This window comes from Trichoderma reesei, assembly GCF_000167675.1.
Source record: "Trichoderma reesei QM6a unplaced genomic scaffold TRIREscaffold_40, whole genome shotgun sequence".
NCBI lineage: Eukaryota > Fungi > Ascomycota > Sordariomycetes > Hypocreales > Hypocreaceae > Trichoderma > Trichoderma reesei.
Window position 1 is genome coordinate 45495 of NW_006711187.1, and position 23723 is coordinate 69217.

Genomic DNA, 23723 nt, shown 5'->3' on the forward strand with positions numbered 1-23723 from the left:
TATATACGGATGCAACATACATCTCGCCCCTCAACCGGGTCGTCGCCAGCAACAAGCAGAATCTAATTTAATATAACGCATGCCAGAAGGACACTCAAAAACCAACAATTCCCTAATGATCCAATATGATGAGCTGAACTCCGTCGCTTGAAAATTCACAACCCAGACACGGTCAACAGGCGGAGCTTGACCAGCCTGGTCCGCTGCTTCCATCCTGCCCCTTTTGCGGCCTGACCATGGGAGGTACTTCAACAGAATTGCACCAATGGCCTCGAGGAATTAATTGTCGAAGCGATCGGGAAGCAGAATGGGCGCAACAAGCGTCCAGATATACATGCCGTGGCAGATCCAAGCGCTGACAATCTTGACCCAGCTGGCACCATATGTGCGGCCAACCGTGGCGAATTGGCCGTCTCGAGTGGCCTCTTCGTAGTTGAGCGTGAGTAGTGTCGACACCCATGCCGTGGCCAGGAAGAAGATGATGTGGAACATTGAGTAGTTGTACTGGGTGCTGGATCTCTCGTCGTCATGAGGGTGGTCTGCGCCATCGTCGCTCTCGTCGTCTGACAATAGCGCATCGGCCGGCAGACTGCCCTCCTCGACAGCACGGCGCAGGACCTCGGCTCGCATGGCACGGCGCTCCATAGGCTGCTGCGTAACCAGATCGTGTTCGTCATCTTCCGGTAGTCGAATGGCGTCACCGTTACCTCCCAGTCCAAGGCTTTGGGTAGCCGCACGAGTAGTGGTGTAAGCAACGGTGAGCATTGTCACGATGGCTCCGATGACGACGGAGGTAGTCCTTGTCCCCTGAGCGCGCACCAGGGGGTTGCAGTTTTTATCATCAGGCTCCATGGAGACAGCTGACATCGTCAGGTAGGTGCAGTAGACTGCCACCATTGCAGCCTGGGCCAAGCCTGCCTTGGGGTTGTACTCCTGGACCGTGGGGTTGATCGAGACAATGGATATGATGATCCAGAGGAGCAGGTTGACGGTGATGGCGGCCTGGTTCATTGTGCAGCCCCCCTGAGCGAAAAAGATGTACTGGACCACCGTCATGGCTATCGATGCCAAGTACATGCCCAACGTGGAGCCCACGAGGACGAAGCGCCAGAACCTGGAGTCGGTCTCCTCAATCTGCGCCAGGCAGTACTCGGCCCAGGTGTGCGCCAAATCAACGAGGAGGATGAGACCGAGGACGAGGAAGAGCATGGCAGCGGCGAAAGAGACATAGTTACCCCAGAACATGAAGAACTTGTCTGGGATGAGAAAAGACATGACGATCAGTGCCAGCCAAGCAATGATCTTGGGTCCCCAATAACCATTTTGTATAGCGGCCCGTGGGCTCTTGGAGGATCTGACGCCAAAAAGGAGACCGGCGAAGATGAGGTGTAGAAGCCCGAGGGCAAAGTTGATTCGGTGAGCGGCGAGCCATCCATAGCACTGTCCCGTGGGACAGTTGATTTTGACGTAATCAAGGGCGAGGTGCTGGAGCTTCTCTATGGCCCAATCGGTGAGCATGATCCATGCTAAGATCGAGTTGACGAGGAGAAGTAGAGCGTAGGCGATGCGCGTAGCTATGCTGCGAAACTGTCAGCGAGGCATCAGAGAGGCATGGCGAGAGTTGTATCGGAATCGAACCTGTTGCCGCATTTGCCACATGCGCTACAGACCATGGAGCATGTTGCCGCGCCGCAGCAGCTGGCAAAGCAAGATACTATCTACACGGCGCAAGTCAGCAAGTCGAGGTCAACAAACATGACGCTCTGGGCGTGTTTATCAGGGCTCGAGCGTCGTCTCCATGGCGCAAGGCGGATGGAACATACCGTGCTCACGCTCGGTACCGCAAGGAGCGGCAAAGAGAGAAGAGCGCCCATGATGTCGAGGATCGAGACAATCCTGGAGTGCAAGGGGGGGAGATTGGCAAACGCGCGATGAAAGCGCTTGATGTCGTAGACTTGCAGAGATGGTCTGAAACGGGATGATGCGTCCTGGGCGAGATACGGAGGACTGACGAAGGTACCCGTGACCTGAAAGGATGATGACATAACTGCCCATATGCGGTTAGGCGCCGACTTGCAGATGCCTCTATAAGCAGCGCCCCGGTAACAAAAGATGCGCTTAATTGAATAACTTCAAAGCTCACTCGTTCAAGAAGAAGCACTCCGTAGTCTTTCACTCGAGTAAGATTAGAACCGAGATGACACTCAAGAGAATGGGCATTGGGTCTAGGTGAAAGGTTCATCGTACAAAATGAATACCCACAAATGTGTTTCTGAAAAACAAAGTGCTGGTTGCTAACAATATCGAGAATCTAATACTTGACTAAATGAATCCAAAGTGTACCCATCATGGGCTCGCTGTAACTGTCCGCAGAACCCGCATCCTGACCTCTATACTGGGTACATACCTCCAAAGCCATGTACAGACATTTAGTCTTCCTCCTCTAACTTGTCCTTTGCTTTCAGATACCGAACCCTCTGGTAGTGAATGATGTACAAGGTGATGAACAATCCAAGAGCGCACGCGGTCGAGGTAACCGCATAAGCCGTACGGTAACATGCGATGCCGTCGTCGCAGGATCTCGTGCCATCAGGCTCGACGACGCTGTGGTGATCGTAGATCCTTCCATACAGCAGGTTGAACACGTTTCCAGAGGCAACGGGCGCCAGCATCATGAATCCCCAGTTCTGGCTCAGCCCGCGAATGCCAAACGTCTCCGCCACGATGGAGGGGAAGACGCCGAACAGGCCGCCATACGCCAAGCCGGAAAGGCCCGAAACGAACACCAGTTTTTGAGGCATCTCAATCTGCAGAGCGCAAACTTGAGCCAGAAGAAAGATGCCACAAGCGACGGCGAGGCACCAGATGCGGCTGGCATGGAGACTTTTTACCAGATAATCCGAACCAATGCCTGTGAGATGCGTCAGTCAAGCTGCTTCTGAAAAACAGAGGATATGCATGGTGGCTGCTATGGGCTTACCGCTCAGCAGTCGTCCTACGAAGTTGAAGACAGAGAGAATGGACACGTGGATTTGCTGATGGCTGACCAGAAACGGCTCATCGACCGAGGGGTTATAATGTCTCCAAAGAGCGTTGGCATCATTTCCAATATTACTGAGAGCAGGTTAGTTTGCGCAGGACAACAGAGACTTCGACTTGTGAAGGACATACTTGATAGTCATGAGGCCAGTTCCAGCGAGGATGGCCATGATGGCGAATAGCTGCCAAAAGTCCAGGCAGAACAACAGCTTCCATCCTCGTATATCTACTCGATGAGACACGTCTTGATCAACACTAGCGCCCCCAATTATGTCGGCGGTGACAACATCGGGTATCAAGGGCAATGTCTCATGAAGCAGGGCATCATCACCATCTTCGGTGTCACTGGAGATGGCGGCGCGACTGGCGTCGGATGCGGGAGAGGCCCGGGAGGATGTGCCTGGACTTGGATTTACGGCATCGGGGTTGGATGACGTACCGGGTTCGGTCATGCTGCGCGCCCTCTGTCGAGCAGGCGGTTGTGACTCCGACGCCTCGCTGGGCACCTCCTGGTAGGAAACACGAGGGAATACCTTCAAGAAGAAGTAGCCCGAGAAAGTAAGACCAAAGGCGCCCCATGCCAGCAGCATCAGAAAGGAGCTGGTGCTCCCCGGGAAGAAGACGGCTCCGACGAAGGAGAAGAAGAAGGCGCTGAGTCCGAAAGCCGCCAAAGGAAATGCCGTAGCCGTGCCTCGATGTGTCGGCCAGTTGAGCGCAGATGTCTTGACAGCACCTGCAAAGGCCATGCAGCCGCCCAGGCCGGTCAGGTAGGAGAAGAAGCAGAGCACAGGGACCGAGCCCGCGGCTTTCTCAAAGGAGATGCAGAGGGGGGCATAGCCAATGGCCAGGAGAAAGGCGCCGGCGAGAACAGCAGGCCTCGATCCACGCTCATCCACAAACATGCCGATGGGGATGCCGAGCGTGTACATGCCTAGGTTGCCGAAGAGGCCGATCAAGTTGCTCTCGGTGGTCGAGAGCCGAAGCCTCTCGGCGAACTGGGGCGCCCATGCGGAATAGACATACTGCGGTGCGAGTTCGGAGTTAGTTGACACTATTCACCCAGCTTCGTTGTCATGGTGTGAGAGGAGAAGAAAACACAAGGAAGATGTTCAATCTTCGGCCTCGTGGACATCGTGGAGAAGCCAGCAGGACTGAATCTTTGTACCGTGCGATGCTGCAGATGGCGACAAAGAATGAGGGTAGTGGTGGTGTCTCACATTTGTGCCGCAAGCCAGGGAGATGACGGTTGCAGCGACCGTGGCGATTAGCCGCCCACGGTGAGCGTCTCGGTCTTGTTGGTGCATACTGAGAACCTTCGGATGAGGAGGATCGGGAGAGGTTGCTACAAGCTCCAGAAGCAGAGATCGAGCCCCTAGAATATCAGTCTTTCAGTTCCGCACCGATCGGCACCCTGTGTCTCCGACGCAGCAATGGTCTCCGTGTCTTGGGGAGCAAACGCGCAACAAGGGCGCGAGAGTTGGGTCATGAGACTGCCTCGTAGCGCCCCTGAGCAAGGATTCAGGACAAGCAGAATATGAAGAATATTGCAATACCTGAGTCGAGAAGCAATTCAGGGCAGATGTTGCATGGTGAGTCTGCAGCGCGATATGTATAGAACTGAGAAGCGATGCTGTTGCACTGTCGGACAGTCTTGCTGTCGAGATGCTCTTGGGAGACTTGATAATACTAGTCTGGATGAAGCCGCGATGATGATAAGCCCCAAGTCCGCGGGACCCCCAACCTGCATGCAGCCACTAGGCCATATCGGGCCGGCTTCTCCTCCTCACAGCATGTAAGGTAGGTACCTTAGGGTAGTACGAGGTATAGTATGTACCTTTTATTACCATGTCGTAATCCTGCCTTAATCGATAAGGGTCCATCACAACGATGTGCGTCGTATTACAGGGAACACATCTTGATCTTGTATTGGTGAGAAATGCGATAATATAGCATTTCACTTGTACTGAAGAAGAGTTTCGTAAAAATCAAGGCCATCGCTCAAAGAGCTGGCTTGTCGAGCTACCTATCACCAGGCGAGAGTGCTCGGTAATGGATAGAGTTTGTGGGCTTTCTCAACATGGCCGGTTCAGGATAAACAAGACTGCCACAAAAACTACCTTACCATGTGAACCTGATGCCGTGGATTTAAAAGGCCAGGCATCGTACCCTTCCCAACATTTGAAATCATTCTCACTTACAATACAATACAGGCTTTTTGCTGTTCGCGAAGATCTCATCATCATCATGGATCGCCCCATTTCCGTGAAGCTCGGCAACATATTAGCTGCTATCGATCAAATCGAAGCCTTTCTAGGGCACATCTTCTACGCCCTGAGCTGTGCCGCGATGCCTGGTTTCTGGGTCGAGACTCTGATCTTCCGGATGCTCGGTCTCAACACGCAGACGGGTTTCCGCATGTTTCCTCCGGCCGACGTCGTCTCCTACCTCGACACGACCTTGGCATACAGCTATTCTCTGATCATGGTCATGTGCATCCCCTACTTTCTGTATATGGACCAACCTTCACGGAGCGGGCCCCTCGGCAGAATGCTCCGTCCTTTGACCACACGGGTCAGCCCCTCCTTGCAGTTCTGCATCATGCTTGTTCGCGTCTGGCTGGCTGCAGCTTGGATCAACTCGGGAGCGGTTCAGTTCATGATTGACCACGTCAAGTGGAAGCTTGCCTGGCGCTACGGGAGTCTGATTTTGATCTTGTAGCGAGACTAGACTACCAAGAGTCGCAAAGATCACTGTGTTTTTAAATACTATAATACATCAGTTCCCATTGGCGACGATGTCCCAAAACCCGCCACCAACGGCCTTGGTTCAATTGCTCCCCGGATTCTCCACCGTTTCTCCAATGCCGGCGCCATATCACCCCACAGTCTCTTGTTGCTTGCACGGGCTGCAAGACGCAAAAGATGGCGCTCATACAATGGAGGCCCTAGTCTGGGACGGACCACCGCCAGTGTGCTCGGACGAAGGAACATTTCATGGTCTCGAAACCAGCCTTTCGTGGTGGCCTTTGTCAAGGCAAGACGATCATTGAGTTTGCGGGCTGACGGAACCCTCGTCCAAGCATGGCAGGCGGTCGGCAAGTGGTGCTTGGCGGTTGCGGAGTACTGCCGGCAGAATTTCCGTCACCTGCGCAGCGGCTCGTGATGACGGCAGCCCCTGAGCTTGACCCCAAAGCAGAACCCAAGACGTACCGCCTTCTAAACAAGGACGCCCAGAGTTTCCGTTGCTCCTAGGGCAGTGGCTCAGCATTGGCGCATCAATCCCTTGCCCCGTAGCGTTTATCGATACAGGTAGTGCCCACCATTGTGTTCCCCTCGTGTGGTGGTCGGTATGATTATTGACGCAGCAGCAAGCGAAAAACAACCTCGGCTCGATACATCCGGGGTCCAGTGGAGCCGAAGTTCCGATAGCGGTAAGCGTCGGCCAGCCAAGCGCCATTTCTCGCATTTGGCATGTGCCGCGGTCTGGGACTGGGACTGGGTCTGGCTCGTCGCTCCAGACAGGACAGACAGACCGTCTGCTCGCACTTGTGAAGCCGCAGCGCCTGGTTCTGGTTTCTGGGCGGTTCCATTTATTACTTCTATGTCCTCGGCGCTCCCCCGTTGTTGACTGGCGAAAGAAAGGCTGCTCTGTTTCTGTCTACGCAGGTTGGGCCAGGTTCACCCCCGACTCTCTTATTCATCATTGTTGTTAGTAGCCTTGTCCGCGCGCGAGTTCGGTAGCTTCGATCGATCGAGTCGTCTCCCGCACCAAGTCCCCGTTCCCATGAGCCGCGGTATCTGAGCGGATCTCCAGCAGCCGATATAAACAACTCCGAAGCCTCGACTCGGCCAACCCCCTTTGCCTCCCTCTATCCTGCCATGTTGTCAGCAATTCGCTCCCAAAGACCGACAAACACCTTCCGACGGGTTGCGCTCGCTTCTGTACGCTCCACGCTGCTCTGTCCCGTCGTCCCTTGGACTTGCTGCTGACTTACACGCCCGCTCACGACAGACCCATCGCATCGCCATGGCGCCGCCTAAACGAAACAGCAGCTCGCTGCCTCCTGGTAAGTTCTTGGTTCGAGCAGGGGCGACATGATGCTTCACTCCAATTGCTCTGTCGACCAAGCAGCTTGGCTCTCTGCTCTTCTCCCCAGACGTTGCCCGTGCTAATACCGCGCTCTTCTATTGCAACAGGCTATGTCGAGGACAAGTCAAAGGGACCGATGCTCAGATTTCAAGACTCGCTCCCCCGCCTTCCAGTCCCGACACTCGAAGAGACGGCCAAGCGGTACCTCAAGAGCCTTCACCCCATCATCTCTGCCAGCGAGCTCGAGCACAGCAAAGCGGCCGTCTCCGAATTCATCAAGCCGGGCGGAGTTGGTAGCAAGCTTCAGCAGAAGCTCATCGAGAGGAGCAAGGACCCCAAGATCAAGAACTGGATGTATGATTGGTGGAATGACGCTGCATACCTGAGCTACCGCGATCCGGTCGTGCCATACGTCAGCTACTTCTACTCACACAGGGACGATCCTAAACGACGCAACCCGGCCAAGCGAGCCGCCGCCATCACCAGCAGCGTCCTTGAGTTCAAGAAGCTGGTCGACAGCGGCAACCTCGAGCCCGAGTACATGAAGGGGCTGCCCATCTGCATGGACAGCTACAAGTGGATGTTCAACGCGAGCCGCGTGGCAGCCCGTCCCGCGGACTACCCCGTCAAGTTCTCCCCCGATGAAAATAAGCACTTTGTTGCCATTCGCAAGAACCAGTTCTTCAAGGTCCACCACGAGGTTGCCGGCAAGCAGCTGAACACATCCGAGCTCGAGCAGCAGTTCAACCGCATCTACCAGGTTGCGGAGCGAGTGCCTCCCGTGGGAGCTCTGACCTCGGAGAACCGCGACATCTGGGCGGATGCGCGTGAGCTGCTGGTTTCGGCCAGCCCCAAGAACAAGGAGGCTCTGGAAGCCATTGAGTCTGCCTCGTTCGTCGTCTGCCTCGACGATGCGTCTCCCGTCACCCTGGAGGAGCGTGCCCACCAGTACTGGCATGGCGATGGCGCCAACCGCTGGTATGACAAGCCTCTGCAGTTCATCATCAACGACAACGGCACCTCGGGCTTCATGGGTGAGCACTCCATGATGGATGGAACGCCTACGCACCGCCTGAACGACTACATCAACGACCTCATCTTTGGAAACAAGATTGATTTCTCCGACCCCAGCATCCGATCGAGCCTGCCCGACCCTCAGCCCATTAAGTTTGACATCACGCCCGAGATCCAGAGCGAGATCGACCGCGCCGTCGCAGACTTCAACAGCGTCATTGGAAAGCATCAGCTGGCTGTTCAGGCGTACCAGGGCTACGGCAAGGGCCTCATCAAGAAGTTCAAGTGCTCGCCCGATGCATACGTGCAGATGATTATCCAGCTTGCCTACGCCAAGATGTACGGCAAGAACCGCCCGACATATGAATCGGCCGCCACTCGACGCTTCCAGCAGGGCCGCACGGAGACGTGCCGCAGCGTTTCTGACGAATCAGTTGCCTGGTGCAAGGCGATGGCAGACCCGTCCATTGACGACAAGACAAAGATTGACCTTTTCCGGAAGGCCATTGCGGCTCACCTAGAGTACATCACGGCCGCGTCCGACGGAAAGGGTGTCGATCGACACCTCTTTGGCCTCAAGAAGCTCCTCGAGCCCGGCCAGGAGCTTCCGGCCATCTACAAGGACCCCGCGTACACCTACTCCTCGTCGTGGTACCTGTCGACTTCGCAGCTCAGTTCAGAGTTTTTCAACGGCTACGGCTGGAGTCAGGTCATTGACGATGGCTTTGGCATTGCCTACATGATCAATGAGAACAGGTAAGAAAGGGCACCGACACTTGTGTATCATTGCTCAGTTTAGAGTCGTGCTAACCATTGTTGTAGCATCAACTTCAACGTCGTCTCCAAGGGACTTGGAAGTGACCGAATGAGCTACTACCTCAACGAAGCAGCGGGCGAGATGCGAGACCTGCTGACTCCTACACTGGAGCCGCCCAAGGCCAAGCTGTAATCAGAGAATGGTTCGGTTTGTATACTGTTTGCTATACTACATACACATATACCAGTGGCGCTTCTCATAGACTTTTTCTTCAAGGCGCCCATTTGGAATAAAGCAAATTCTTTCTGCTTCCCCCTTCATGAAGACATGTCATGCATTGTAGGAGTCGTACATGATGGTCTCCAACTTCTTGCTCTGTATGTGATGTTTGCTGGACATTCTGGCGGCGTCTAAGGCCAATTGAGGTCCGCTGATGAATTCATAGCAACAGCTACAATCAAATTGTGCCACAGATGCTGACGACCAGAGGTATCTCCAGTTACAGCATTGACGACACTCCTCTTGATGCTTGCCATGAAACATTTAGGGTGCCATAGCTCCTACCTACCTAGGAGGCCGGGGGTGTTTTTGGTAAGAGATTTGAGAAGAGAGCGACGCTCGTCAGAGGTCCTGTAATAGTTTTGGGCTTCTGGTAAGTCTTATCTGTTGAGGAAATTACTACTGAAGCTCTTGCCAGCGCCTACCTCTTGCCAAATCTCTGATGAAAAACCCGGCCCGCCTGGTAGGTAGGTAAGGTAAGCTTATCAGATAGAGGAGATAAGGTACCGCGATCGATTTATCCAGCACGTATCGGCGACGCAGGCGGTCGACACCATCAAGGTACTACCCAGTAGTTTCTGCCATGATTCACGGCCCAGGTACTTGTATTGCGTTAGCTTGTCCAGTACCCAGTACCTAGCACCAATGTACCGCGATAAGCTGCCTGCAGGCACATCAGATCACCTCTTGCCATGATCTCTCGCACGTCTGTCGGCCAGGAAATTCCAATCTTCAACTCCTTCATACCTCTTCTCACCACAGCTGGCCATGGGCTCTCGCAAAGACTCGGACGCCCCCGAGGAGTCGGAGCAGGAACTGGAGCAGCATGCCGGCATTGACTTTGTGACCTTTGGCATGCTCATACTCGGTGAGGCGTCCCCGCTACCGGCCCTGTTAGCCTCCTAAACAGCCATTTGGGGCTGACCGACCGTGTTCCAAACGCGCTTTTGTGTCGTCAAGATGATATCGAATTCGCTCCTCCAACGCCCTCTCGCAGCAACGTCCTCGGCGGCGCCGGCGCCTACGCCGCTCTCGGCGCCCGCCTCTTCTCGCCCCCGCCGCTCTCGTCGACGGTGGGGTGGATAGTCGACCAGGGCTCCGACTTCCCGCCTGCGGTCACGGCGCTCATCGACAGCTGGGGCACCGGCGCCGTGATGCGCCACGATCCGGACCGGCTGACGACGCGAGGATGGAACGGCTACGGCGGCGCCGGTGACAAGCGCGACTTCAAGTACCTGACGCCCAAGAAGCGCATCACGACGGCCGATCTGCCGCCCAACCTGCTGCAGTCCAAATCGTTCCACCTCATCTGCTCTCCGACCCGCTGCCAGGAACTGGTGACGAGCATCATCGCTCGCCGCAAGGAGGCTTCGCCGCCCGAGACATATACCAAGCCCGTCTTCGTGTGGGAGCCCGTGCCCGACCTGTGCACCCCCGACGAGCTGCTCAACCTCACCAACACGCTGCCGCTGGTGGACGTCTGCAGCCCGAACCACAGCGAGCTGGCCGGCTTCATGGGCGATGACGGCCTGGATCCGGTGACGGGAGACATTTCGACGAGGGCCATTGAGCGTGCTTGCGAGCAGCTTCTGGACAGCATGCCCCTGCAGTCCTTTGCCATTGTTGTGCGGGCTGCTCACAAGGGCTGCTACGTCGTCAAGAATGGCGGCAGGAAACGTCGTCCTGGCGGGGGGTCCAAGTCGACTCGGAAGAAGAACTACACGAGAGGCGGACTGCGACCCGACATCGACATGACGGCTCTGCTGGCCGATCTCATCCGTGACGAAGACGGGCTGGTCGTTCGCGACGAAATTGAGGTTGACCCTGGCGTCGAACGATGGATCCCGGCCTACTTCAAGGACAGCAAAGAGGTCGTCGATCCTACGGGCGGCGGCAACACGTTTCTCGGAGGCCTGGCCGTGGCTTTAGCTCGGGCCAAGAGCTACGAGGAGGCCGCGGTTTGGGGAACCGTTGCGGCCAGCTTCGCCGTACAACAGGTGGGCATGCCGACACTGGAACGACAAGACGACGGAACGGAGACTTGGAATGGAAGCGTTGTGTTAGACCGCCTGCATGAGTTTGAGGCGAGACTTTGAAAGACTTTGAGATTATATTGCGCATAGACCACGTCGTTTTTTTAATTCTTCTAATTTGATTCCCATCAACTTCTTTGTGGCTCATGATTCATTTCACCCCGAGGGTTCACCTTGTTGTATCCTTGTAGCACCTAGTAATCCGTGACGTCTGTCGTATCACATGAGAAGCCTTGTTAGTTGGTTAGGTAGGTAGGTATAATCCCCCAGATTCCGACCCTCCCGACCCCCCTTTGATGCCAGCCCCAAACACCAGCAAATGTCTTTCAATCCTTTTAAATCCTTAAATCTTGTAGATGACATCGCCGTCGCCAAACCTAGTTTGCAATACTTCGTTAGCCATAGATCACTGTCACGTGGAAAGACATGCCCGGAAACTCACATGATGTGATTTGCCTCCTCCAACTTCTTCAGTGCCTGGACAGCTTCCGGTCTACTGAAAGCTCCTCCTTCGCGGCCGCCAATTCTCTCATTGACGGCTTGGATCACCGCGTCAAGAGGCGCCGAATCGTCCTCAAATACGCTGGTGTTAAGCAGCTGGCCGAGGTTTGTTCTGAAAGCTGCCAGACGCTCGGGGGTGAGAGCCACATCCTCAATTTCGAGGTTGCTCGCCGCGCTGGCCAGGCCCTCGTCTTCGACTTCTCCGGGGGTTTGGGACAAGACCTGCGACGCGGGTAGTGTTGATGCGAACGAGCTCTGCGTGTCCACCATGTCGTGAGAGGGGTGGGAGCTGCTGTCCAGCGTCATTTGGGCTTCCATTGCCCGGGTTTGGCGGCTCGAGCTCTGGCTCGTGGACCCGTTTGTTCCATTAAGCCGTGCACTCCTGGTCTGCATGCGTGAACTTGACTGTCGAGACGCAGTGCCGTTGAGCTGGGTAGTCTGCTGGCTTCCCTCGTCGCCTTCGTCGTCGCTGTCATCTTCGCCGCTCTCATCGCTAGACGAGGCCAGCCCGGCGGCTTGTGTGCGCCTGCGCTTTCTCCGCGAGCTGTCCTCGACAATCTCCTTGAACAGAGCGAACCGCAAGATACCCTCTGCCGCAATGGCGTCTCGCTCCTCGACCCGAGAAGACAATCGTGACTTTGCGTGAGCAGTAGCCAATCGAATAATGGTCTCGAGGGTACGGACTGTAAGCGGACTCGTTCGCCTTTGGTTCCCCTCGATCTCGTCGTTTCGTAGACCGACGTAGATATCGGCAATGCGATCTGAGGCTTCTTGAGTAAGGACCGGCTTGATCCGCTTAGCATATTGGATATACTTCTTCATGAATGCTATGCTGAGAATCTCCGTCTTCTTGCTTGCGCCTCGGCCTGAAGTTCGGGTAACGCCCGCATGCAGCATCGCATCGTACTTTTCGTAAACCTCCGTGGGGCGCTGAGAGCCGGTCTGTGTATTCGCGGACACTCCAAGTGACTGGGAGGTTTGCTCTCGAACGGGCGCGCCCTCTTCGGTGCCTGCCTGGCGATACCTGTGCATGCGGAGCACATGTTCGGACACCTGCCTATCCCTGGCGTCCTCGATGTCATCGGTAACAACGAAGAGCAAATCGAATCGAGACAACAGGGAGTCCGGAAGGGCAATGTTCCTGTGCGGGTCCTTGTGAGGATCGTACTGCCCAAAGATGGGATTGGCAGCTGCAATCACAGAGCATCGGGCATTCAATGACGTGTGGATTCCAGCTTTGGCAATGGTGACTGTCTGCTGTTCCATGACTTCGTGAATGGCCACACGGTCAACGTCGGACATCTTGTCGAACTCGTCGATGCAGACAACTCCTCGATCAGCCATGACCATGGCACCAGCCTCCAGTTTCCGCTCCCCTGTTTCCTTGTCGGTAGTCACCGCCGCCGTCAGACCGACGCCCGAGGAGCCGCGTCCTGTTGTGGCGATGGCCAGAGGCGCTGTGTTGAGCACGAATCGCAAGAGCTGGGACTTGGCTGTGGAGGGATCGCCAACCATCAAGATGTTGATATCTCCTCTCAGATGGGTGCCGTTCTCGAGGTTCTTTTCCACACCTCCCAGGAGCATGAGTAGAATGGCCTTTTTGATATAGTCGTGGCCGTAGATGCTAGGAGCAAGTGACTGAGAGAGGAGGCCAAGAAGGTCTTTCTTCTTGGCTACCTTGTTGATGTTTCGGATGTCCGTGTCGGTAATGGAGGCGGTGGCTACTCCGCCGTTGGATTTGGAAGACAGCAGGACGACATTGTTGGCCAGAACGACAGTCTTGAACAGTGCGCTGTTGTGGTTGGCGTTCCTGTTGCCCAGGGTTCGGAAGATTCCCACGAGCTGGATCCTGTCACCAGGCTTCACCGAGTCAACTAGATCATCGTCCAGGATGACATCCACGCCTCGAGGAAGCTGTCCAGCAGGCGCCCGTTCAGGCATCTCTTGGATCGAAATCGTCTGGTGGTCTCGGTATGTGCAGAACCCATACTCTGTTGTGAGAGGATTTCCCTCGTCATCCTCCTGCGGATAGACGCTAGAAGTAGTGACTCCATTGGTCATGGTCTGGTCCTGATACTCTCGGAAGTGGAACTTGTCCTTGGCTTCGTTGTAGTGAACGCTGCGCACGACTTTGGGCCTGATCAAGGAACATCTGGTGACGATGCCCTCGACAGAGACCATGTTGTTCAAGTGCTGCGAGGACAGCGTGCGGGGATTGCAGGCATTGAGGCCAAAGTTGCCGGCCCACGCGCAGTAGTAGACGGTGTCCCTCGCCGTCTGGTCAGGCCTGGCTTGGGGCAGCGTCTGCACAATCTCCTTGAGGGCATGGTTGAAGGCAAGGGTGTAGTCGAACGGCTTCTGGAGGATCTCCTGTGCAAACTCGGCATTGTGATCTCGGACGTGGTCGATGTTAACAGTGAGGCGACGCTGGTTCTTGCGGAGCATCAAAATGATGTCCGATCTATAGCTTCGGGCATGAGGGTCATCTGGGCAGCAGACAGGGTTAGCCAGGGCAGAACCCCGATTTGAGCAAGGAAGACAGATGGATTGAATCCGTACTGGGAACCAGGAACTCCTCGGCCTGGCGAATGCGATCACGCACGCCGTCGTCCTGGAGCATAAACGAATCCATGGCGGGCAGATGTGCTGAGATCACAGGCAAGTTGGGCAGGCAAATCGCGAAAAGGATGCGTCCTTCAGAGCTGTACCGCGTTCGACGCGGGTCTCTCTTAATTGATTTTGCCCTGCTGGGACTAGCACCACCTGGCACTTCTTTTTGGGGTCAAGGTGGGTAGGTAGGTACGTATCTGCTCGTACCGGCTCGCGTGTGCAGCATGTGCAACAAGTTGTCGCTTTGCACTGTACTGTCTCGGCGAATGGTGGGGCAGATTACCGTTTCAGCTCATGACGACACTGTGTTTGGGTGCCAACTCTGGCAACTTGCATGACGGGCTTAGAGTAGAGTCGAGGCTCACCTTGTATACACTACAATTTACTAGTAAATTTATTGAACATAGGTACCTACCAAAGAAGCGGCCTTCAATCTGTATAAAGCCAGAGCGTTGGTCTACAGAAAGGCTGAAAATACATCGCAATCACCAGATGTCCAACGTTTATAGGAGGCACATGCACGTGCTAAAACTTGGCTGGATGTACCTGCAAGGTATCGGTACCCTCCCCGTTCTCAACTGGGAACCTGGAAGGGGATTCATGGTGGGGGCGCCTGTGCCAGACCAACTCCATCTTAGCACCAAGCATAAACGGAGTTGCGTGGCCACGAGCTGCGACACTGCAAAGGGAACCGAACCGCCAAGGGCCGTCTCACCACCGCCATTGCGCTGCTGCAGACGACACACATGCTGTACCTGGACGACCTCCAATGCATACCCGGACCAGCAGCCCAGCAACGCTCTTTTCCCCTATTCCCTATGACGGAAGAGAGGCCAGCCGGCTCCGAGATATCGATCTTCGCGAGGGCCTTGGGGTTTAATTACTGCTGAATCCCCCCGGGCTCCGCAGACCCATGACCCGGCCTTGCAACGGCGTTACAGGCCACGAACCGCCCACGGAGCCTCGCCACTTGCCGCCCCCGACTGGCGACTGGTGACTGGTGACTGGTGACTGGTGAGAAGGACGTTGCCAGACTCACAGACTGCAGAGAGCTGCCCTCGCATCGTCTGGTGGTCGCCATGGCCGACCGCAATGCTCCCGGAGCGTCGTCGCCGCACCAACTCCAAGCCTCATCCTCTGCAGCGCCCCTGGCCGGAACCGCGGGCGCTGCGTCTTCCGTCCGGTCGCGCAACCGCCGCAACCCCGATCATGGCAGCTACGGCAACGGTCTCATCAGCGACGGAAACCCGACGAGAAGCTACGGGGATGTGTCACGGAGGGGTGACAGTACCAAAGGGAGAGATGGGACGCCCGGGCTCGGGCAGTTTTTTGAAGATTCCTTGCATCAGAGCTGGTCATCGGTCCAAGGCTTCGCATCCTCGCTCCTTTCGGTAGCAGAGAACCCAGGTGACATGCCTCGATCGCGGACCGGTGCTCAGTCCGGAAATGCATCCTCTACCTCCCTGTGGAATCGACTACCATCGAACCTTGGCAGCATTGCCAGCAAGAGCTTCATCCGCGGGAGCTCTCCCGCTTCACAAGGCCCAAGGGCCGCGAACCGAGTGGCAGCTGGATCATCGGACGAGCGAGAGTCTGCGTTGAAAACCGCCCAAAGGGCCAGCGTTTTGGAAAACAATCGAGCGCTGGATTACTCAAGAAACTACAAGCGTCGGAACTCAGACGAGGTTCCCTCGGAGAACCCGCAACCAGAAGAATACCTGGTGTACATCCACAAGATACAGCCCAGTGATACGTATGCTGGCATTATCCTCCGATACAAGTGCCAGGAGGATGCGTTCAGGAAAGCGAATGGCCTCTGGTTCAGGGACAGCATCCAAGTCCGGAAATGGGTTGTCCTTCCAGTCGATGCCTGCGAAGTGCGAGGGCGACCATGCGATCCTCCGTTGAGCAGTCAAAATCATGCCACGACTCACTCTCGCGATGGTACGTCACAAGCTTTATCCGATGCTCTTTTCAGTCTACCAGGCGAAGGGCCTACACAAGAGGAGGAAAATATCGAAAAGGAGGCCATGCCATGGTCACACGTACGATGGGTCAAAATCGATTCACTACCTGAGCCGGTAGAAATTGGACGAATTGCGCGCCAGAAAATGGGCTATTTCCCGCCACGAAGGAAAAAGACTGGTAGGACCGTTTCTTTCTCATCCACGCCGCGGCAAAGCCTGGACGCCTCGACCACCTCGGATCAGATGGATCAGCACATGTCCAGGCGGCAGAGCGCGGCCGGCGATCGACCCTCGTTATCGGACAGACGAGACTCTCTCCGCAGTCACGGAAGCAGCGAGGTGCCGGATATGAGGCCGGCGTGGATGCGGCGCGCTGGCGGGGTTGGCTCTCTCAACAGAAATGTCAGGGCTCCCGGTCCGGACAAGGATCCCCTCAACTCGTGGGCCAAGAAGCACTTCCCCGGCCTTGACATGGACAAGCTGCCGTCCATGTCGGTCATGGGGTCAGAGATAGCACGGTTTGGCTTTGGTCGCGAACCCGCCGAAATCGTGGAAGGCAATCTTCAAGAGGGGGCAGACACAGAGTCACCAAGCAACCAGAACAATGGCTTAGACAAGGCGGCGGCGGCAGTCGAGACGTGGCTTCGAACCGCGTGGTCGAAACGGGCCATGGGCCCGTTAATCGGCGGTTTACCACGGCAGAGGAACACAAACGGACAGGATTTTGGAGACTTGATAGAGCTGACACCTACGCCTGGCGCCGAGGGCACACCGCGCCTTGACATGTTTGATCCACAGGTACCATCGCAATTCCTTGGGGGTAACTCGAACGACGATTCTAGCATAAAGCGATAAAGGATAGATTTTGATACAGCATTGTCAAGGGTTTATATCTGCTTATGGAGTGCTCGGCGATTGCTTATTACCTAGTTATAGTTGCTTAGTATCATTTCTGGACCATTGATATATAGCTGGATCCAATACAAAAGCATGCGCGCTGAGCTCTGGGTTTGCAAGTCTCTTCAAATTGGGGGCTTCCAAACATTGACAAGCTTTCAGATATCTGCTTGCAGTATGTGTGTTAAACATCTCTTGAGTACTACCTAGAGCTTATACATGATTGATGCTATCGAAGGTGGATCTGCACTATCACCGCACTGTGATTCAGCGGGAACTCCCCTGTATGTACCTTGCTTGACCTCTTATCGATACAGCTCGAGGTTCCGGCTTCAGCTCCCAAACTTCGAGGTACCTTGAACCATCAACAACTTCTTCAGTTATTCGCCGAACTGGCATTTCCATATCACCGCCGGTCGACGCGCATTGATTATTTGAACGACTTCTCAATCTTTGAAAGCAACACTAGAAACACAGCATATTTTCTCTCTCGTCCAAGGACTCAGCACGGCCGTAACGGATATTCACCGAGCGCAACTCAGAACTAAAGCAGGAATAATGCGCGATCGGCCAGCGGCGGCAAATAAAGTGTCAAAGAAAACGCGACATCGATCTCGCGGATCCGGGTCCAGCACGAAAGCGAAATTCGCGTCGACGACCTCGAAGCAAGCCCAGAAAATCAGAAGCGCATTGAACGAGAGCACAAATTCTTCCGACTCTAGCGTCGCATCCGACGTAGAAGATGACGGCAGCACATTGGAACAGTCAAAGGCCCCGAAGCCAGCGAGAGGGCGGCCCAAAACATCAAAGAAGCGCGACGCGCAGAATGGCGAAGACGACGAAGAGATGAGCGGCCTAGAGGACCACAGTTCAAATGGCGACGGCGTTCAACGACAACTCTCCGAGTTACGGAAGAGCTACTCAAAACTGGAACAGAAATATCAGAAGCTCCAAGAGATTGGCGTGAAGCAAGCCGAACAAAACTTTGAACAACTCAAGGCGCAAGCCGAGGAAAACACTCGAGGTAAGGCGGCGCCATACCACAGATGGCGATATAGACGTCTCCAAATAAGCCATTACTCGCTAACATTTTTGCGCGACAGTGGCCAACGAGTTGATTGCGCAGCTCAAGGAAGAGGTGGCCGAGCAATCCAAGTCCATCCAGCGAGCAGAGCAGCTGCAGTCGCGGCTAGGCCAGAGCGAGGCCGAGGTGGAGGATTTGCGCGCCCAGCTGTCAGCCGCCAACCAATCTCTGGCGCAGGCCAGGTCCGAGACGAAGAATCTGTACACGAAACTGGCAGCGGCCAGGCATGGCGAAACGAGCAGCAAGGGACCTACGACGGGGAGCCGGGCGCCGCAAAGCGAAAAGGAAAGCAAACAAGTCGCGCAAGTCAAAGAAGACTTGTATGCGGATCTGACGGGCCTCATCGTGAGGGATGTGCGCCGCATTGACAAGGAGGATGTCTTTGATTGCATCCAGACTGGGCGCAACGGGAGTAAGTCGTCAACAGTCCGGGTATTTACAGTTGAGTCAGGGTCAAAGGCTAATTCTTCCCACAGCTCTCCATTTCAAGCTCGCACTGGAAGACCTGGAAGCGGCCGAAAGCTACGAGGAGCTGCAGTTTACATACCGCCCGCAGCTGGATGAGGACCGCGATAGTGATTTGATTGAAGTCCTCCCCGACTATCTCACCGAGGAAATTACGTTTCCTCGGCATCAGGCATCCAAGTTTTATGCCAGAGTAATAAAGTCGCTAATGGAGCGCGTAGACAAGGACTGAGACACATGAGGATCAAGCAGCATTGGAGACGCAGTAGACCTTTCTTCTTTTTCTTCTTCTTCTTCTTTTTCCTTTTTGATTATCATTAAGCTGTTGATGCGGGCATGCTTAAAGAATACAAGTTGCGTAGTAAGGTATACAAGCTTCAAACTGACGATGCGATACCTGCTAGAGGTAGTAGGTTTGCTTGGCCCTCTCCTTAGTCGACATACCTATATATGATGTCGAGGGAAGGGAGATTGACTTGCACCTTTTGCGTGAAACTCGGGTTGTCAAGGCAAGTGAGTATATGCTTGCCTGTGCATATCGTAAGTCATTTCCATGGTGATGCAAAATAATTCGTCGTCCTTCTCTTTCTCCTATTATTACAGCAATTGGCATTGTTTGTGCCCTGGCGGATTCTTGTCTCATGTAGATGCAACGGTCGGTACCTGCAGGTAGACTGCCGTGTCTTGGCCGTGCGGGTGGGACACTCTAGTACAAAGGACCAGGTGCCGTGCTTGGTAACAGCGGCCGAGGCAGCGCGTCTCACGTTTTGCCAGCGATTGAGCTGCCGAATTGCTTCTGATTCGCTTTAATAACAACGGCCTGCAACTCTTCGAATGAAGCCATCTCCAAACCAGCGACAACACACAAACACACACTCCGCCATTCCACTCGCCTGCGACAGCTAAGAAGCAGCTCACAGGACCGACCGCACCGACCGCAAGGCACCGGCACCGACGCAACGAAACGGGGTGTCCCCTCCAGGCACTGACGGAGTCGGAACCAAGGCCGCAACATGCCTGCGCTCGCCTTGCCAGCTTGAACCTCTTGTCCGATTGTGCAGCGAAAAACAGCGTCCGCAAACCGCGCTCTCCTCCTGGTGTCGGATGCGCCCTTTCGAGTCCCTGATTGATTGCCGTGGTCCGGCGTGCTTTCGGCGTAGCTGAGCCTTGAATCTCGACGTCGTGCCGGGGAGGAGGTCGCTCTGCCTCCTCCTTCCATCGTCCCCTCTCCTCCGCCTCTGTTCTCCGGCCCGCGGGCGCCATCTGAACAACTCGTCCGACTCCCCCGAAAGTCCGCGGCCTCCAGCGACCACGCCAGCACCATGGACGGCGAAGTGCCTTCTGGCGACGGCTCGTCGCGCGTGAGTCCTCCGCAACAGCAGCAGCAGCAGCAGCAGCAGTCGCAGTCGCAGTCGCAGCCGCCGGCGCAATCCAAGACGTCTCCTTCGTCTTCAGCCGCCGCGAGCGCCGCCAACCAGATGAGCTTCAGGAGGTACGAGCGCCATGAACCGCCGACAGCGCTGCGCAGATGCACATTTCTAACCCGTCTGGTGTTTCTAGGCAACGAGCGTCACGCGCATGCGAGGTATGTACATGTATTATACTATAGCATCCTGCAGGTCGCATAATCACCACCTCTCCAACGTGCCGAGGCATCTCGCCCAGGCGGCGGGTCCGCTGACCACACGTTACGACTGGGCATCCCATCACTTTGACCTGTAGCCGCCTCTGCTAACCACTCGATAACAGACATGTCACGCTCGAAAGGTACGTTTGCCCGCCCGTCGCAAGCCATGCGCTATTCTTCATGGGGTGCTGTGCTGTTGCATGCTAACCAGACGGCCGTGGCCGTGTCTAGGTTCGATGCGACGCAGCTAGCCTGGGGGTTCCATGCACCAACTGCGTCGCCTTCCAGATAGAATGCCGTATCCCAACACCCAAGCGCAAGAAGACTCAGGCTGCTGGGTCACAGGCAAACAAGGATTCCGACAGGTGTGTGCCCGTCGTCCAGCTTCGCCGCTCTTCCTTTCTCCATGCTGACCAGTGCCGTCTCTCTACAGCGACCGCGGTGACAACACTGATGAGCCTTCGCGGCAGACGCAGACGCCTCACAGCAGCACCGCTACCCCGTACTCGCCCAGAGCTTCGGCTCCGACAGTGTCACACACCACTGACGGGACACCTCCTACGTCTCTTACGGAAGCCCAGGCCAGGAAGGAGGAGGTCGACAATGGCACCTATCTCAACCTGGTCATGAAGCCAAAGTTCACGCGCGCCCCCATCACCGAGGCCGGCCGTGTTGCGTACCTCGGCGAATCGTCCAACCTCACCCTCCTCGTCCACGACCGCCAGGGCTCTGCGGATGTGGTTCACTATCCGTTGCCCGAGAATGTGAGGGGCTCACGCGCCAGGCTGACCGAGCTCGATAACGTCGAGATTGATATACTGCACCAGCGAGGCGCCTTTCTGCTGCCTCCACGATCCCTCTGCGATGAGTTGATCGATGCTTATTTCCAATGGGTCCATCCCATTGTGCCCGTCATCAACCGCACTCGCTTCATGAGGCAGTACCGGGATCCCAAGAATCCACCGTCGCTGCTGCTTCTCCAGGCAGTCCTTCTGGCCGGCTCCAGGGTCTGCCAGAACGCGCAGCTCATGGACGCCAATGGCTCGACTACCCCGGCTGCCCTGACCTTTTACAAACGGGCCAAAGCCCTGTACGACGCCAACTACGAGGACGACCGCGTCACCATCGTGCAGTCCCTCCTGCTGATGGGATGGTACTGGGAGGGGCCCGAGGATGTCACCAAGAATGTCTTCTACTGGAGCCGTGTCGCCACCATTGTTGCCCAGGGCTCGGGCATGCATCGGTCTGTCGAGCGGTCGCAGCTGAGCAAGTCTGACAAGCGCCTCTGGAAGCGCATCTGGTGGACGCTGTTCACGCGCGATCGATCAGTAGCCGTTGCCCTTGGTCGTCCAGTCCACATCAACCTCGACGACTCGGACGTCGAGATGCTTACCGAGGACGACTTCATCGAGGACGAGTCTGACCGACCCAGCGAGTACCCGCCGGACCCTATCCATGTGCAGTTCTTCCTGCAGTACGTCAAGCTGTGCGAGATTATGGGCTTAGTTCTCTCGCAGCAGTACTCGGTGGCGTCCAAGGGAAGGCAGCGAAACGCCATCGACCTGACGCATAGTGACATGGCCCTGGCCGACTGGCTGCAGAACTGTCCCAAGATTGTCTACTGGGAGATGCCGCGCCATCACTTCTGGTCCGCGCTCCTCCACTCCAACTACTACACGACTCTGTGTCTCTTGCACCGGGCACATATGCCGCCAAGTGGCTCGCCTCGCTTCCCCAACGACACCCCCTACCCATCAAGGAACATTGCCTTTCAAGCGGCTGCCATGATTACGTCCATTGTCGAGAACCTAGCGGCACATAATCAGCTTCGATACTGTCCGGCTTTCATCGTGTATAGCCTCTTCTCCGCCCTCATCATGCACGTCTATCAGATGCGATCTCCTGTGCCCTCCATCCAGCAGGTGACGCAGGATAGGCTGCGCAGCTGCATGCAGGCTATGAAGGAGGTCTCCCGCGTCTGGCTTGTGGGCAAGATGGTCTACACCCTGTTCGAGTCCATCCTCGGCAACAAGGTGCTCGAAGAGCGGCTGCAGAAGGCCGGGGGCAAGCGGCATCGGAAGATGCAGCAAACCGTTGCCCAGCTGGAGCAGCTCAACAACAGGCACGAGACGGCCAAGCGGAAATACGACGACATGGCCATGGACTTCATGAGCAATACGCCGACGCCGCAGGAATCGTACGAACGGTCAAGGCCGCAGACCCCCAGTGCCACGAGGAACGACAGCACGGCCAATCCCGGCCAACGCTCGTCGGCAGCATCTCCCACCGTTCGCCATGGCGGCGCAGATACCTTTATGGGCGGCACCAGCTCGCGGCCTCATACAAGGCCCGCAACGCCTTTCAACCCTTCGTTTTCTCTCCCTGCCACCCCTCCCGACCTGTATCTGGTCACCCGCAACTCGCCAAACATCTCGCAAGCTCTATGGGAGAACTTCCAGCCCGACCAGCTCTTCCCCGAAAGCTCAAGTCTGTCGGCTTTCCCTAACCTCTCGCCCACACAAACACACCAGACTCTCGACCAGAACGCCATGAATCAAGTGCCCGGGAGCGGTGGCATGGCGGCGGGCATGCAGGCCAACCAGTACAGAGGCTCCGGCCAAAATGCCGCCCAAGGCGCTGCGGGCATGGTGCCCATGTCCGGCTTTCAGGGGCAGCAGTCCAGCCTGTGGCAGTCTGGCTTCGACGGCGGACTGCAGGATAGCAACAGTCCCGACAGCTGGGGCACAAGCTCTGCGCAGGGACAGCCTGCGCCGACAACCCTGAATGTGGAAGATTGGTGAGTCCTTGGAGAGAGAGAGAGAGAGAGAGAAACATGAATTGATGGTAGTTGTTGCTAATCACTGCATGATAGGTTCCAATTCTTTGGCATCAATGGAGACATGAGCAGTATCAATCTAGACATGCCCTTGGGGTAAAGTTAATGTCTAAACGGCAGCACCGCCCTGGGGAGTGAGAAAACGTCTCTCAGCCTCTCAGCATGTGGCGGTAGACAAAGAATCCAAACAGCGTGGTTGGATCGACTCAAGTGTATGAGAAAAGAGGCAAACTGAGCGTCTGGGTGTAAGAGTGCGTGTTCTGTCATCTGAGCGGGTTTTATGAAAAAAAGAGGACTCGAATCTGGAATCAAGTTTTCATGGCCTTACGCCTCATACTCTCCATGTTTTCATGATCTGCAATGTCAAATATACTTGGCATCTCAGCCCCTTCACGTCGGCACGTTTCTAGGCAACCTGTGAATCCCCCAGTCATACGTCGACAAATGTATTAAAACCCAATTTATATTGTGTATCCCACAAGGCCCACCAGGACTCTACATCACTATTTACTCAATTTAGAGGTG

At 55.6% G+C, this 23723-nt stretch overlaps 9 protein-coding genes across 9 annotated transcripts; 6 read left to right on the forward strand and 3 right to left on the reverse strand.

Annotated features, from left to right (window-relative positions):
• Positions 1-50: 50 nt before the first annotated feature.
• TRIREDRAFT_52829 (uncharacterized protein) lies at positions 51-1909 on the reverse strand. Its single transcript, XM_006969749.1, has 3 exons — positions 1824-1909; positions 1639-1718; positions 51-1579 (listed from the first exon to the last, which is right to left on the reverse strand). Exons 1-3 carry the CDS (start codon positions 1872-1874, stop codon positions 280-282), a joined length of 1431 nt encoding a protein of 476 aa, XP_006969811.1. The 5' UTR covers positions 1875-1909; the 3' UTR covers positions 51-279.
• A 520-nt stretch (positions 1910-2429) lies between these two features.
• TRIREDRAFT_112458 (uncharacterized protein) lies at positions 2430-4343 on the reverse strand (the record flags this gene model as incomplete). Its single annotated transcript, XM_006969750.1, has 4 exons — positions 2430-2911; positions 2981-3114; positions 3172-4061; positions 4257-4343. 4 exons carry the CDS (start codon positions 4341-4343, stop codon positions 2430-2432), a joined length of 1593 nt encoding a protein of 530 aa, XP_006969812.1.
• A 940-nt stretch (positions 4344-5283) lies between these two features.
• TRIREDRAFT_112459 (uncharacterized protein) lies at positions 5284-5757 on the forward strand (the record flags this gene model as incomplete). The annotated part of the gene is made up of 1 exon (XM_006969733.1): positions 5284-5757. One exon carries the CDS (start codon positions 5284-5286, stop codon positions 5755-5757), a length of 474 nt encoding a protein of 157 aa, XP_006969795.1.
• Positions 5758-6586: 829 nt separating this feature from the next.
• TRIREDRAFT_112460 (carnitine acetyl transferase) lies at positions 6587-9166 on the forward strand. Its single transcript, XM_006969734.1, has 4 exons — positions 6587-6980; positions 7051-7105; positions 7236-8898; positions 8965-9166. The coding sequence occupies exons 2-4, from the start codon at positions 7066-7068 to the stop codon at positions 9089-9091; spliced, it is 1830 nt and encodes a 609-aa protein (XP_006969796.1). The 5' UTR covers positions 6587-6980; positions 7051-7065; the 3' UTR covers positions 9092-9166.
• A 780-nt stretch (positions 9167-9946) lies between these two features.
• Positions 9947-11330, forward strand: TRIREDRAFT_82560 (uncharacterized protein; the record flags this gene model as incomplete). The annotated part of the gene is made up of 2 exons (XM_006969735.1): positions 9947-10046; positions 10139-11330. The coding sequence occupies 2 exons, from the start codon at positions 9947-9949 to the stop codon at positions 11272-11274; spliced, it is 1236 nt and encodes a 411-aa protein (XP_006969797.1). The 3' UTR covers positions 11275-11330.
• A 319-nt stretch (positions 11331-11649) lies between these two features.
• On the reverse strand, positions 11650-14344 carry TRIREDRAFT_112463 (uncharacterized protein; the record flags this gene model as incomplete). The annotated part of the gene is made up of 3 exons (XM_006969751.1): positions 11650-11965; positions 12068-14198; positions 14272-14344. 3 exons carry the CDS (start codon positions 14342-14344, stop codon positions 11650-11652), a joined length of 2520 nt encoding a protein of 839 aa, XP_006969813.1.
• Positions 14345-15114: 770 nt separating this feature from the next.
• TRIREDRAFT_82562 (uncharacterized protein) lies at positions 15115-17248 on the forward strand. The gene has a single exon (XM_006969736.1). The coding sequence runs from the start codon at positions 15402-15404 to the stop codon at positions 17142-17144; it is 1743 nt and encodes a 580-aa protein (XP_006969798.1). The 5' UTR covers positions 15115-15401; the 3' UTR covers positions 17145-17248.
• Positions 17249-18022: 774 nt separating this feature from the next.
• Positions 18023-18949, forward strand: TRIREDRAFT_52839 (uncharacterized protein; the record flags this gene model as incomplete). Its single annotated transcript, XM_006969737.1, has 3 exons — positions 18023-18210; positions 18290-18682; positions 18747-18949. Coding segments are annotated over exons 1-3 (774 nt in total), but the record flags the coding sequence as incomplete, so codon positions are not given.
• Positions 18950-19903: 954 nt separating this feature from the next.
• TRIREDRAFT_52841 (uncharacterized protein) lies at positions 19904-23524 on the forward strand. Its single transcript, XM_006969738.1, has 6 exons — positions 19904-20227; positions 20296-20320; positions 20485-20502; positions 20594-20727; positions 20796-23159; positions 23235-23524. Exons 1-6 carry the CDS (start codon positions 20058-20060, stop codon positions 23296-23298), a joined length of 2775 nt encoding a protein of 924 aa, XP_006969800.1. The 5' UTR covers positions 19904-20057; the 3' UTR covers positions 23299-23524.
• Positions 23525-23723: the final 199 nt, after the last annotated feature.